Source organism: Perognathus longimembris, chromosome 11 (assembly GCF_023159225.1).
Source record: "Perognathus longimembris pacificus isolate PPM17 chromosome 11, ASM2315922v1, whole genome shotgun sequence".
NCBI lineage: Eukaryota > Metazoa > Chordata > Mammalia > Rodentia > Heteromyidae > Perognathus > Perognathus longimembris.
The window spans coordinates 39975547-39990910 of NC_063171.1; the positions used below are offsets into that span (position 1 = coordinate 39975547).

General features: G+C 41.0%; 1 protein-coding gene across 6 annotated transcripts in view; it reads left to right on the plus strand.

The window, feature by feature from the left end:
* Nucleotides 1-15364, plus strand: part of LOC125359697 (GON-4-like protein) — a 76400-nt gene that overhangs the window by 40718 nt on the left and 20318 nt on the right. For all 6 annotated transcript variants that reach the window (XM_048357549.1, XM_048357550.1, XM_048357548.1 and 3 more), the window contains 5 exons: nucleotides 2109-2307; nucleotides 2701-2787; nucleotides 3278-3449; nucleotides 5977-6121; nucleotides 13697-13847. In XM_048357549.1, coding sequence (XP_048213506.1) covers nucleotides 2109-2307; nucleotides 2701-2787; nucleotides 3278-3449; nucleotides 5977-6121; nucleotides 13697-13847 — 754 coding nt within the window. The remainder of the gene's footprint in view (nucleotides 1-2108; nucleotides 2308-2700; nucleotides 2788-3277; nucleotides 3450-5976; nucleotides 6122-13696; nucleotides 13848-15364) is intronic.

The window sequence follows — 15364 nt, forward strand, 5'->3', positions numbered from 1 at the left end:
TTTTGTTTTGTTTTGCCAGTCCTGGGCCTTGAACTCAGGGCCTGAACACTGTCCCTGGCTTCTTTTTACTCAAGGCTAGCACTCTGCCACTTGAGCCACGGTGCCATTTCTGGCTTTTTCTATATATGTGATGCTGAGGGATCGAACCCAGGGCTTCATGTATACGAGATGAGCACTTTACCACTGGGCCATATTCCTAGCCCGCTATACTTCAATTTAATTCACTATGAATAGCTGTGTACAATTAGAAGCTAGGCCACTAGAGGTCAGGATGTAGTGTGTGCCATAGGTAGAACAAAGCAAAATTAATAGACCTGTAGCTTCTCATTAGTCCTGGGTTTTAACAAAACAACATTAGTACTAAGTGGGTACATCTGAAAGCCAGGCCTTCCTTCAGACCACTTAAGTATAAAAGATGATATAACCAACTTATAAAAACCAGGAATACCTTCCAGACTCCATCGTAACAAATACTACAAGGAATCGCATTAAAATTCTCAAGATTACCAAGACAGTATTTGGCCCATTTATATATCAAGTCATACTTCATAGAATATAATTTTAGTATAAATAGAATGGAACTATTCTTCCTAGGAAGTTATAGGATTTGATCTATAAACATATTCTAGTTCTACCAATCAATTATGTACATGTATATTTTAAAATTGGGAATTATAAACTAGGTGTGGTGGCATAAGCATGTATTCCCATTACTCTGGATGCTGCAATAGGAAGATCATAAAGTCAAGCTCATTTTGGGTTATAGAGCAAGTTTAAGACTAGCCTGGGATGTATAACAAGAGACAGTACCTCTGGGCTGGGAATACCTCATATACATGAAGCCCTGGGTTTGATTCCCCAGCACCACATATATAGAAAATGGCCAGAAGTGGCACTGTGGCTCAAGTGGCAGAATGCTAGCCTTGAGCAAAAAAAAAAAAGAAAAAAGAAGCCAGGGACCATGCTCAGGCCTGAGTCCAAGGCCCAGGACTGGCAGAAAAAGAAAAAAAAAAAAAGAGAGAGAGAGAGAGAGAGAGAGAGACAGTACCTCAGAAAAAAAAAACAAAAACATAAACCCTAAACACCAGCCTGGACTTAACCTCCATAGGGTAGCTTCAAACTACAGCCCTCAGATCCCAGACTTCTGAGGATCTAGGATTATACTCATGAGCCATGGGTCATGATATTTTCATTGATAGTAGTATGGTAATACTCTGCATTTCCTTCATCTAAACTATCATGCCTTTTAGCATATTTTCTTCTTCATTCTAGAAAGGTTTTGAATTTTTAAGGAAGGAAGTCAGGATAGCCTGAATGTAGATGGATTAAGCAAGACCTGGGCTTGGAGTAATGGGTAAAATAGAGACCAAATATTTGTATCCTGCATTACTGTTAAGAACAAGTCCCAGAGTAATATGGATGTCAGGATGGTGCAATAATGAGTTTCCACTAGGTCCTTGGCTGCTTGATTATTCAGATATCTCTGTGCTCCTGGATTTTTAATGTCCTATCTAATTTTTTTTATTACTTAGAGGAGTGATTATAGAACAATAGCATGGGACATAATTCAGATTTTGTGTGTGTGTGTGTGTGTGTGTGTGTGACTTCAGGGTGTAGGCTCTGTACCTTAGTGTTTTGCTTGAGGCTGGTGCTCTATTACATGGAGCCATGGCTCCACTTTCCAGCTTTTTGTTGGTTAGTTGGGGATAGTCTCACAGACTTCCTGCATGAGCTGGCTTTGAACCTCAGTCCTCAGATCTCAGCCTCCTAAGTGGCTAGAATTATAGGCGTGAACCACTGGCACCTGGCCAGAATATTTCTTATGAGTGATACTGGGGGTAGTGAATCTAGGGCCTTAAGCATCCTACACTTTACCACTCATAGTTGCTGCATTATCTTATTTGCATCTATTCTATCAATTTTAGGAAAGTATTTGGTTAAGGCTTGGACTATTGGTTAAAATGGCATTTGAGGATTAACAGTAGATGGAAAATGGAAAATTTTCAGTTTCTTTTAGTATACTATTACAAAGAATTGGATATACCATTACAAAGAATGTTGTGAACTGAGGGAACGATCAGATTCACTTATCTTCCTATTGGGGATAGGTTTGAGGAACCACTTTCCAACCTGCTAAATGAACAACATCGGACAGTGAAGGAGCTACTTGAACAACTAAAGATTAAGAAATCTTCAGCCAAACAGCAGCCAGAGGCAGAGAGGCTTAAGCCTCAGAGTGAGAAAGTTCATCAAACTCTGACTCTAGATCCAGCACAGAGGAAGAGACTTCAGCAGCAAATGCAGCAGGTAAGCTTGGTGTTAGGGTTGGATCATCTCATGGCCTGGCACTAAAACCAAAAGCAAGAAGTTTTGTAAAAGTCAGGATAGCTGTCCCATACCCATTGAAACCATGCATGCCATAGAATCTTTATGTCAATCAGGACCTGCCTTATGGCTCATGTCAAAATTCAGAAGCGCCTCGATCAGAGATTTCATTCTGAAATGTAATGTCATCCAGGGCCAGACAGAATCTTCTCCTTTTTCTAGTCTGTCTCACATTTGAGGGTAAACTTCTTCTGCCAAGGTCCTACATTGTTCTTATAGTATTTCCAGAAAGCAAAATAATATGTGATGAATTTGAAAACATCTTGGTAAGATGTGTTTGTGTTCATGAATGTTTTAATTTCTTTTCCTCTCCAGCATGTTCAGCTATTGACACAAATCCACCTTCTCTCCATCTCCAACCCCAACCTGAGTTCGGAGGCCAGTACCACCAGAATGTTCCTTGTAAGGTTCTTACTATCCCTAACAATATACACTTGAGTATGAAGTTAGCTTGGCAAGTCATTCTTCACATTTAATGTATTTACTCTTCATAGTCTACACGTGTATTCTCCCCTGGATATTGTTGGTCACTGCCTGCTTTGTCCTCTGGCTTCCTTTATTTACTGACAGAATATTCCTCACCAATTCCCAGGAAATGGGGCTGGGAATGTGGCCTTGTGGTAGAGTCCTTGCCTCGTATACATGAAGCCCTGGGTTCGATTCCTCAGCACCACATATACAGAAAAAGCTGGAAGTGGCGCTGTGGCTCAAGTGATAGACTTTGAACTGCAATCCTCAGATCTTAGCCTTATGAGTAGCTAGGATAAGACTTTAATTTTTAATCTTTATTTATCTTGTACTGAGAATGATAATTTAGCATTTAGAGGCTAAAGGCTACTGGTATTAATTACTTGGAATTGTCTTAGATTTTTTTTGTGTCCTGTTTTCCCAGAAAGAACTGGGAACCTTTGCTGAAAACTCCATCACTCTTCAGCAGCAGTTCAACCCCAAGTTTCAGACCTTGTTCCAACCCTGTAACTTGATGGGAGCTATGCAGCTCATAGAAGACTTCAACACACACGTTCACATTGACTGGAGTCCTCGTAAAACTGTCAAGAAGACTGGTAGGGGACAGATATGTTAACTTCAGGTTTTTATGTGCAGTGAGAGTTGAGTCATATAATTTCTAGGGATAATTTCCTACGGATAAGGGAGAGAATATTTTGAATTTTTTTCTCTCTTTATCCTCCTTTTGTACTTTAAAATTTTAGAGTTACCTGATAATATCTACTCTTAGGTAAGGTATGAAAGCAGAAGATAGAAATATAGAGGTGTGGTCAGGTAGAGATGGGGAACTCGTGGTTAGAATTGGCTTAAATGAGGTGTTGGCAAGTGTTAGGTGTCAGTTCAAGACAACTGGGTTCTGGCAAAGATGAAAGTCAAAGCCTGGCACTGGTGGCTCATGCCTGTAATCGTTGCTCCTCAGGAAGCTGGAAGCCAGCCTGGGCAGGAAAGTCTGTGAGACTTTTATCTTTAATAAACTATTCCAAAAAAGCCTGAAGTAGTGCTCTGTGGCTCAAGTGGTAGAGCACTAGTCTTGAACACAAAGCAACTCAGGGATAGTGCCCAGGATCTTGAGTTCAAGCTCCAGGATTGGCCCCCCCCTCAAAAAAAAAAAAAGATGAAAGTCAAGTGTAAAGTTTGGTAATGTTTAATATTCTGATTCATGGGTTGGGAGAATAACTCAGAATCAACTCATTCTACTCCCATAATTATTAAGTTATTGTAGTGCATGGTAGGTAGTATACCTATTCTGAATGAGCTAGCTTTTGGAATTAGACAGAGTTAAAGATGTTACATGATTGCCACATACAATCTTTTAACTAAATGTGTAAGTTTAATTTCTGCTTTCCATTGGCTTAGTGTATGTATGTATGAATGTATGTATGTATGTTGTAGTTTGTTCCGAATTTAGGTTTATGTTTGGGCCAGTCTTTAAGTGCCTGAGTCTTAGAGACAAGTTGAATATAGTTAAATATAAGTGTATTAGGTCAGACTGATTCAAAACTTCTTTAATTAGCTTAGCTATGTGTTGGTAATAACAATTTAATTTAAAAAAAAATTTTTTTTTGGTCAGTTCTGGGGCTTGATCTCTGGGCCAGGGTGCTGTCTCTGAGCTCTTCAGCTCAAGGCTAGCACTCTACCACTTTGAGCCATAGCGCCACTTCTGGTGCTCTGGTGGTTAATTGGAGATAAAAATCTCATGGACTTTCTTGCCTGGGCTGGCTTTGCACCTCGATCCTCAGAGCTCAGCCTCCTGAGTAGCTAGGATTACAGGTGTGAGCCACTGGTGCCTGGCTAACAACTTGATTTACTACAAACTGTAGTGATGACTTTTGGATCTACAGCCATATGCGTTTTGTCTGGACATACAGAATGAATATTAATACAAAGAGAAATATGGATAGAGCTGTTCATGTTTCTAGAAAGGTGGAAGTTCCTCAATCTTCCTAGAAGCTTAAGGGGACAGAATCAAGTGAGTCTATACTGTCTCATTAATTTCACAGTTGTCTTGTTCCCAACCTTAGGAGTAACATGGGAAATTTTAATAAAAATTAAGAATCAGATAAAATGACACAGACTTGCAATCCCAGCCCTTGGGTGGCTGAGGCACAAGGGCCCCAAGTTCGAGGCTAGCCTAGTAACAAACCTGAGCATGGTGGCTCGTGCCTGTGATCTCAGCTACTCAGTGGGCTGAGACCTGGAAGATCAAGGTTCAGAACAAGCCTGAGCAGAAAAGTCCATAAGACTCCATCTCCAAGGTGTGACATTGATAAAGAAGCATTGTGCTCAAACTGACATTGTTGAATTGAACCCCCTTTGTACAACTACTTAAAGATAATCAATTAATTGTATAAATTAATTTTATAAGGCTCTATCTCCAAAATAAAGAGCAAAAAGCCAGCATGGTTCAAGTGGTAGATCACCAGCTGAGCAAGCCTGAAGCCCTGAGTTCAACTACCTACAAAACAACAGCAACAGGGCTGGGAATGTGGCTTAGTGGTATTGCCTGCCTAGCATGCATGAAGCCCTGGGTTCAATTCCTTAGTACTACATAAACAGAAAAGGCCAGAAGTGGCACTGTGGCTTGAGCAAAAGAAGCTCAGGGACAGTGCCCAGGCCCTGAGTTCAAGCCCCAGGACTGGCAAAAATAAAATAAAACAAAACAGCAACAAAAAGCTGGAATACCAGATGTGAGGGTGACTAAAGAAGTTAGAATCTTGTCCTAGAAGAAAACATTATTAAGGTTTCATTATTCAAGGATTTAAAAGTGGAAAGTGGTAAACAGTTTTTGGTCATATACTACGTAGTAGGTGTTGCTAGGTACTTTGTACAGTGTTTATCTTATTAGTGTGTGAACATGTTCCACACAGGAAAGGATAAAAATATCAACTTATATTGACATTGGTTGGGACTACTTTTAGGCTTAGGTTAAGGTGAGGACTGAAAACATGTTTGAGGAAGTTAGGTAGTGGGAACAGGTCAGATTAGGTAAGGACAGTGCTACCTGAATGCAAACTGCATCCACAAACTTTAGAAAGCTGTCTTTGATCTTAGTATTCGGTTTATCAGAGATGGTTTCTCTTTCAGCTGGTGAATTTCCCTGTTTGCCAAAGCAAGTGGCTTGGATACTGGCCACAAGCAAGGTTTTCATGTATCCTGAGCTGCTTCCAATATGTTCCCTGAAGGCAAGTAATCCTCAGGATAAGATCATCTTCACCAAAGCTGAGGACAAGTAAGTTTACTATGGAGAATTGTAAGAAGAAAGTATTCCAAAGAGAAGAAAGTTGTTTTTTTGTTGTTGTTGTTTGTTTTGCAAAAGGAAAGTAGTGTGTGTGTGTGTGTGTGTGTGTGTGTGTGTGTGTGTGTGTGTGTGTTTACTAGGATTTAACTCAGTGCTCTTTCTGTTTGAACTATGCCTTCAGGTCTTAATTATTAAATTCTGATCTATGCAACTGACAAAAGAATTATTCTTCCTGGGCATAGCTACTGGGAAGGTAGAGTTTAAAGGGTTTGAGGACAGCCCTGGGCAAGAAGAAGTTTGCAACACTGTATCTCAATCAGTGGGTAGATATAGTGGCATATGCCACCTGTTATCTCAGCTACAGCTTGGTGAAGTGGCATATACCTGTCATCCCCAGTGACATGGGGACACACAAGTAAGAGGATCATAGCCATGACTGGCTTAGGCATTAAAATCAAGACCCTCCCTTGAAAATAACCAGTGTAACAAAACCATGGCTCAGTGGTAGAATGCCTTCTTAACAAGGGTGAAGCCCTTAGTTCAATACTCAATATTGTCGAAAAGAGAGAGGAAAAAAGAGAATTATTCATGCCTGCTGCAAGTCAGTAACTGTGTTTCTCAGTGTTGATTTTCCCTTTAGAATTTCTACTCTCTAGTGAATTAAACTAAAGTTGAGGTATTTGAAGAGGAAGGTAGATCAAAGGCTGAATTTTATGCCTCTAACCCTGAAGAAAGTAGTAAGAAGCAATAACTCAACCGACAGTAAATCTTCCCTTCCTTCTTCCTACTTTCACTTTAGCAAGAATTTAAAGTATGGAGAAATGGAAAAATAGAGAAACGTTTCCCACTCCCCATTTAGGAAATAGCAGTAAAAAACTCCCGATAGCAAATTTTTGATCAGCTCAAATACAAGATACCATTTTTTAGGAGCTCCTTTTTTTTTTTTTGGCAGTTCTTTGGGCTTGGGCACTATCCCTGAGCTTCTTTTGTTCAAGGCTAGCCAGCCCTCTGCCACTTGAACCACAGTGTCACTTCAGTTTTTTTCTGAGTAATTTATTGGAGATAAGTCTCACAGACTTTCTTGCCTGAGCTGGCTTCAAATTGTATTCCTCAGGCTGGGAATATGGCCTAGTGGCAAGAGTGCTTGCCTCACGTACATGAAGCCCTGGGTTCAATTCCCCAGTACCACATATATAGAAAACGGCCAGAAGTGGCGCTGTGGCTCAAGTGGCAGAGTGCTAGCCTTGAGCAAAAAGAAGCCAGGGACAATGCTCAGGCCCTGAGTCCAAGGCCCAGGACTGGCAAAAAAAAAACCAAACAAAAAACAAAAAACAAATTGTATTCCTCAGATCTCAGTCTCCTGAGTAGCTCGGATTATAAGCATGAGCCACTGGTGCCCAGCTAAAGGGTTGTATTTATTTTTTGTTTATATGTTACTGAGGAATGAAACCCTGGGCCTCATATACTAGGCAAGAACTCTATCACTATGCCACATTCCCAGCCCTCTTATCTTTCATTTGTTTATTCTCATTCATTTAAATTTGATGATAACAGGGTCCTGAGTTCCCAGAACATGAATAGCCATGGAGGTTCTCATAAACCAATGCTGTATTCATAACTTCATTTTTAACTTCCTTAAGGAGCTTACAGCAAATAAGATATGGACACAAAGAAAAGTAGTATGATGGACGGAGTTCTGTACTATGGGATATTCCAGCAGTACTAAGTATTGTTCCTCTGGGTGTGCCACACACATTTATGAAATATTCAAAATCATTCTTTTATTTATTATAAAAGTAAACATAGATGGTTGCCAGTGGCTCACACCTGTAATCCTAGCTACTTAGGAGGCTGAGATCTGAGGATCACAGTTTAAAGCCATACTGGGCAGGAAAATTCTTGAGATTCTGATCTCCAGTTGAACACCAAAATCCAGAAGTGAAGCTCAAGTGGTAGTGCTAGCCTTGAGCATAAAAGCTCAGGGATAGGGCTGGGGATATAGCCTAGTGGCAAGAGTGCCTGCCTTGGATACACGAGGCCCTAGGTTCGATTCCCCAGCACCACATATACAGAAAACGGCCAGAAGCGGCGCTGTGGCTCAAGTGGCAGAGTGCTAGCCTTGAGCGGGAAGAAGCCAGGGACAGTGCTCAGGCCCTGAGTCCAAGGCCCAGGACTGGCCAAAAAAAAAAAAAAAAAAAAAGCTCAGGGATAGCACCCAGGCCCTGAGTTCAAGCCCCAGGACTGGCACAAAAATAAACAAACTAAACATAATAATATTCAGAGGGATAAGGCTTTTAATCTGTTATCCTTTTATTCCAAGACAGTGGTTTTTCTTCTCCACTCCCCTCTCCCACCCAACTGAGTACTGAGGTTTTGAATTTAGAAACTCATACTTGCTTGGCAGGTGCTGTACTGCTGAGCAATATCTCTGACTCTTTTTTGTGCTGGTTATTTTTGAGATAGAGTCTTGTCGCCTACCAGAACTCCTGTCTGAACCGTGATCTTCCTATTTTTTGCTTCCCACTGTAGTTGAGATGAGAAGCATGTGTCATCACATTCGACTGGCTTCCTTCCTTCCCTCCCTCCCTTCCTCCCTCCCTCCCTCCCTCCCTTCTCCCCTTTTCTTTTCTTTTCTTTTTTCATGCTATTCCTTGGGTTTGAACTCAGGGCCGGGGTGCTGTCCTGAGCTGTTACACTCAAGACTAGTGCTCTGCCACTTTAGCTACAGATCCATTTCTGGCATTTTGGTGATTACTTGGAGATAGAGTCTCATAGACTTTTCTGATTGGGCTGATTGGATCTGTGATTTTCATATTTCAGCTTTCTGAGTAGTTAGGATTATAGTTGTGAGTCAACAGTGCTTGGCCAACTCGGATTCTTTTTTTGAAATGGTATCTTGGACTTTTCTGTCTGGGAAAGCCTAGAACCTCAGTCCTCTTAATCTTTGCATCCTATCTAGACAGGATGGTAGGTTTGAACCGATGTGTTTAGCTGTTGGTTGAAAAGCAGGTCTTGTAAACTTTCTTCTTGGGCTGTCCTGGAATCTCCTTCTACATAGCTAGGATAACATGTACATGCCACTGTGCCAGCTATTTGTTAAGAAGTAGTCTTGCAAACTTTTCTGCCTGGGCTGGCCTTGAATGGTGATCCTCCCAGCTAAGTAGCTAGGAATATAAGATGTGAGTTATCAATGTCTGTCTACATCTCTAGTATAACTACTACTAACTTAAATAGTTTTATATTTTGCTCTACAATGTATTGCTATTATAAAGGTGGTGTACAGGGGGGTTACAATTACATAATTCAGAGAAAGAGCGTATTCCTTTTTGGACAGTGTCACTCCTTCCCTTGCTCTCTCTGTTTTCCCCTCCCATTCCTACCCATAAATTGTGTAGTTCATTTTCAACATAGTGTTCAGTGAGTACCATTGCTCCTTTGTCCCTCAATTTCTGTGCCTCCCCTTACACACTCAAAGACATATAAATGAATAAACAGAACAAAAAGAAAACAGAAAGAATAAAAAGAAAAAAAACCTCTTGTTTTCATTTTCTGGAGTTCATTTCAATAAATATTTTGTATGATTAGATGCACATAGGCATTGTACCTTTGTGTTCTCTCCCAAGAGTATCCTCCTTTGGTCTCACTGTGTGTGAATTCATAGAGACCTGTGTAATTTATGATGTCCTGGTATTTTCGATTTAGCTTCCCCATATGAGAGAAAACATGTGCCTTTTGTCTCTGTGAGCTTGGCTTAGCTCACTTGATGTGATTTGTTCTAGGTCCATCCATTTCCCTGCAAAGGACATAGTAGTATTCTTTTTTTTATTAATTTAATTTATTTATTAATTGAACACAAATTTTTTTGACAAGGTGTTGTGCAAGAAGGGTACAGTTACATAGTAAGGCAGTGTGTACATTTCTTTCTTTTTTTGGCCAGTCCTGGGGCATGGACGCAGGGCCTGAGCACTGTCCCTGGCTTCTTCTTTTTTTGCTCAAGGCTAGCACTCTGCCACTTGAGCCACAGCGCCACTTCTGGCCATTTTCTGTATATGTGGTGCTGGGGAATCGAACCCAGGGCCTCATGTATACGAGGCAAGCACTCTTGCCACTAGGCCATATCCCCAGCCCTGTGTACATTTCTTGTGATATCTTACGCCCTGTTTTTCTATCCCTTCTCTAAGTCAGGTAGACATATATACAATATACAATGTATCAAGAACATATACAGTAGCCACGTGGCCACGCCCAAGAAAGTTCGCCTATGGCTTTAAATGTACTGTTGATATTAGACAATATGTCGACAGTAGTCTTATATGAACGTACATACATAGCTTTTGAGCTATTGTATTCCCCTGAGAGGTCAATTTTTGACCTTTATATGTTGAGTAATTGTTTGGTTTTAGTTACATACTGTTGGGTCGCTCCCCCAATCCTGTGGGGAATACTATTTGACAAGCAGTTTTTGGTTTCACAGACTTGGTCTCTATATAGTAGTATTCTTTATAATGGCTTTGTAAAAATCCATTTTATATAGGTACCACATTTTTTGGATCTGTTCCTCTGCTGTAGAGCATCTGCACTGTTTCCACAACTTGGCTATTGTGAATAGGGCAGCAGTGAACATGAATGTGCAATGTCTTGTATCCTGGCTGGTATCCTGGCTTGTGACATTCTGGGTAGATGCCCAGCAGTGCTATGGTTGGCTCATAGGGAAGGTCTAGTTTTTTGAGGGACCTCCAGACTTCTGTCCAGTATAGTTGTACTAGTTTGCATTCCCACCAACAGGCAATGGGGCTCCTTTTCCCCCACATCCTCACCACCACTTGTTTGAATTCAGAATGTTGGCCAACCTAACTGGGGTGAGATGGAATCTCAGAGCTGTTTTTTGTTTTTGTTTTTCTTTTTTTTGCCAGTCCCAGGCCTTGGACTCAGGGCCTGAGCACTGTCCCTGGCTTCTTCTTGCTCAAGGCTAGCACTCTGCCACTTGAGCCACAGCACCACTTCTGGCCGTTTTCTGTATATGTGGTACTGGGGAATTGAATCCAGGGCTTCATGTATAAGAGGCAAGCACTCTTGCCACTAGGCCATATCCCCAGCCCTTAGAGTTGTTTTGTTTGCATTTCCTTTGTGGCCAGAGAACTCCTTGTATATTTTTGATATTAGGCCTTTGTCTGATGTATTGCTGGTAAAGATTTTTTTTTTTTTTTTTTTGCCAGTCCTGGGCCTTGGACTCAGAGCCTGAGCACTGTCCCTGGCTTCTTTTTGCTCAAAGCTAGCACTCTGCCACTTGAACCACAGCATCACTTCTGGCCGTTTTCTATATATGTGGTACTGGGGAATTGAACCCAGGGCTTCATGTATATGAGGCAAGCATTCCTGCCACTAGGCCATATTCCCAGCCCGTGGGTAAAGATCTTGTTTTCCTAGTTCAGTAACTCTGTTCTTGGCTGTGCAGAAACTTTCCATTTTGATGTAATCCCATTTATCAAGTCTCTCTCCTATCTGCTGTGTTCTTGGGACTCTTCAAAAAGTTTCTGCCTATGCCTATGAGTGTTTCTCCTACTCCCTCTTGAAGTAATTTCAAAGTTTCAGGTTTGACATTGAGGTCTTTGATCCATTTTGAGTTGACCTTTGTACAGAGATCTACTTTTAGCTTTCTGCATATGAATGCCCAGTTTTTGGTTTATTTTGGTGTTTTGTTTTGTTTTTTTCCAGTTGGGAGCTTGAACTCAAGGCCTGAGCACTGTCCCTGGCTTCTTTTTGCTCACTCTGCCACTTGAGCCACAGCGCCACCTCTGGCCTTTTCTATATAAGCTGAGGAATCAAACCCAGGGCTTCATGTATACAAGGCAAGCACTCTTGCTACTAGGCCATATTCCCATGGCCCAGGTTTTGTTTTGCTTTTTTAAGCAAAAGACAAATTGTTTTTCTATGACATATCACATTATCTTTATCACATATTTTATCATAGCCCTTCTATTGATTTTTTTTTCTTTCAGTACTAGAGATCACACCCAGGGTCTTATATGTGTTAGCCAAGCACTTTACCACTTAGTTACATCCTTGGCTCTTGGTCTTTTTGTGTATGTGTGCCAATCCTGGGTCTTGAACTCAGATACTGACTGGCTTCGAATTGAGACGCTCAGATCTCAGTCTCCTGAGTAGCTAGGATTACAGGAGTGAGCCACTGGCACCTGGAAGCTCTTGGCTTTATTATATAGACAAAGTTTTACTATGTAGTCCAGGCTGGTCTTGACTTGTGATCCTCCAGCCTCTGCCTTCTTAGTTTTGAGATTTTCGTCATGTGCTACTATGCCTGTCCATTGACCATAATTATTTCTCCTGTTGTTGTGAGGCTTCACCTAGACCTTTTCAAGCCCCCTCCCCCCCGCTTTTTCTTTTTTTTTTTTTTGAGTGCTGGGGATCAAACTTAAGACCTCTTATGTATTAGGCAAGTGTTGACTTCATCCCTGTGTGTAAATTTCTAACAATGGTATTATTCAATGAAGATTACAGACATAGATATGACTCTTGATATGTACTACCAAGTTGCCATCTATGAGTATGTGCATGTGTTAAGATAATTGTTTATGTTATATTGGGAGAAACATGGTTCCTAGCCCAGGTGCTATCCCTGAGCTCTTTTGCTCAAGGCTATTACTTTGAGCCACAGCTCCACTTCCAGTTTTCTGGTGGTTAATTGGAGATAAGAGTCTCATGGAGTCTAGGAATGTGGCTAGTGGTAGAGTGCTTCCTCAGCATATGTGAAGCCCTGGGTTCAATTCCTCAGTACCACATAAATGGAACAAGCAAAAGAGTAGTGCTGTGGCTCAGGTGGTAGACTGCTAGTCTTGAGCAAAAGAAGCTCAGGGACAGTGCCCAGGCCCTGAGTTCAAGCCCCATGCTTAGGGGGAAAAAAAAGAAGGGTTTCGTGGACTTTGCTGTCTGGGCTGGCTTTGAATTATGATCCTCAGATCTCAGCCTTCTGTGTAGCTAAGATGATAAGTGTAAGCCAGCACTCGGCAGAATGATTCTTCTTTTGTATTTCTTTAAAGTGTATTTAAACTTATTTTTTTGTTGTAAGAAGTCTATCATGATCTTATACTTAATGATTTTTATTTTTTTTGGAGACAGAATCTCATTCTGTTACCCAGTGTGGCCTTGAATTTCTGGGCTTCCAAGTACCTTAAACAACAGGCTTGAACCACCATGCCTGTCTTATTGATTTTATGTCTTACTTTTACTGGTTCCCATTAGTCTGAACTCTTGTTTGAATGTTTTGTGAATAGTTTGTCTTTTGCCGTACTGGGATGAAACTTGGGACCTCACACATGCTAAGGAGGTGCTCTCACATCAGAGACTGTACCTCCAGCCCTTTTTCTTTGGTCCTGACGATAATTACTAGCATTCACAAAACATATGAAATTTGTTATTGAGTAGCCACCAATGTGTACAAGGATTAGATGAAGAAAATGTGTATTTGAAAATATGTGGAATTAGTATAGGGAGGATATTTTAGAAGAAATGTCTGGGAGGTGATATTTATTGTGATTGCTCTTTTCTCAGTTTGTTAGCTTTAGGACTGAAGCATTTTGAAGGGACTGAGTTTCCAAAGCCTCTAATCAGCAAGTACCTTGTAACCTGCAAGACTGCCCACCAACTCACAGTGAGAATCAAGAACCTCAACTTGAACAGAGCTCCTAACAATATCATTAAAGTAAGTGTTCCCTGAAAACTCTCCTAAGGTTCCCTGCTCCATGTGTGTACTGTCTTTTTTCCCCCTTCTTCTTAGTGTCAGTGAAGAGAGGAACCTTTTATCCAAGGCTCATCTCTCCCACTGTTGTCGTAAATTAATTCCCATGTATGCCTTGTTAAGGACATTGATTCATTATTTTCCTCTGTAGTATCTTTATTCTCACCTCTCTTATGGATATGTCCTCTAAAGAAGAAATTACTCAAGTCATAAAAGGTTTTTAAAAATCTTTGGTTTCTTTTACATAGCCTTTTTTTACTTTCACCTTGCAAGGGTAGCCAATATTCCACTCGTGTTTTTCTTAACTCTTTTATTTATACAGTTTTACAGTAGGTACTTTATATGTACAGGTATACTTTAAAGAGACAAGTAGTACTATGAGGCTTGTTATGAAAGTTTTTTTTTTCTCTCATATTAAGCAAGGTTTTCTTTGGGTTGCTGAGTTTCCTGCCACATCTAGGTAGCATCTTGTAATTGATATTTGATGCTTTAGATTTAGGCCTAATTTTATTAAACTTCAACCATTGAGGCTGAGCATTTAGTTTTCTTTTCACATGCCCCCCTCCCTGTTCTGTCTTCACTCCCCTCCTTAAAAAAAAAATGACCTCAGGGACTCAGATCCATCTTGTTCTTCTTATTATTTACCTTATTTATTCATGGACGTATTTTTCTTTTTTTCTTTCTTTTTTTTTTTTTTTTTGGCCAATCCTGGGCCTTGGACTCAGGGCCTGAGCACTGTCCCTGGCTTCCTTTTTGCTCAAGGCTAGCACTCTGCCACTTGAGCCACAGTGCCACTTCTGGCCATTTTCTGTATATGTGGTGCTGGGGAATCGAACCCAGGGCCTCATGTATAAGAGGCAAGCTCTCTTGCCACTAGGCCATATCCCCAGCCCCTATGGACGTATTTTCTGTTGGTCCTGGGGCTTGAACTCAGGGCAGAGGCACTGTCCCAGACACTCGGTGTGCTCAAGGCTAGCACTCTACCATTTGAGCCACATCACCACTTTTGGCTTTTTCTGAGTAGTTTATTGGCGATGAGAGTCTCACGGACTTTCCTGCCTGGGCTGGCTTTAAACCACGATCCTCAGATTTTAGCTTCCTGAGTAGCTAGGATTCCAGGCGTGAACAACCAGCACCTGGCTGTTATATTTCTTTAAAGAACCTTTTAGATTCCAAGTCTGTTGGTTTTGCTCTAGGACCATAGTATCTTTTTTATTCTGCCGTTCTTAGGTTTTAAACTCAGGGCCTGGGTATTGTCCCTGGACTTTTTTGCTCAAGGCTAGGCTTCTACCACTTAAGCCACAACTCTACTTCCAGCTTTTTGGTGGTTAATGTAGATAAAAGTCACATAGACTTTCCTGCCTAGGCTGGCTTTGAACCTTGATTCTCAGTTCTCAGCTTCCTGGGTAGCTAGGATTACAGGTGTGAATTACTGGTGCCTAACTAAAAAAATTTTGTTTCATTAAGATTTTGTTGCTTCT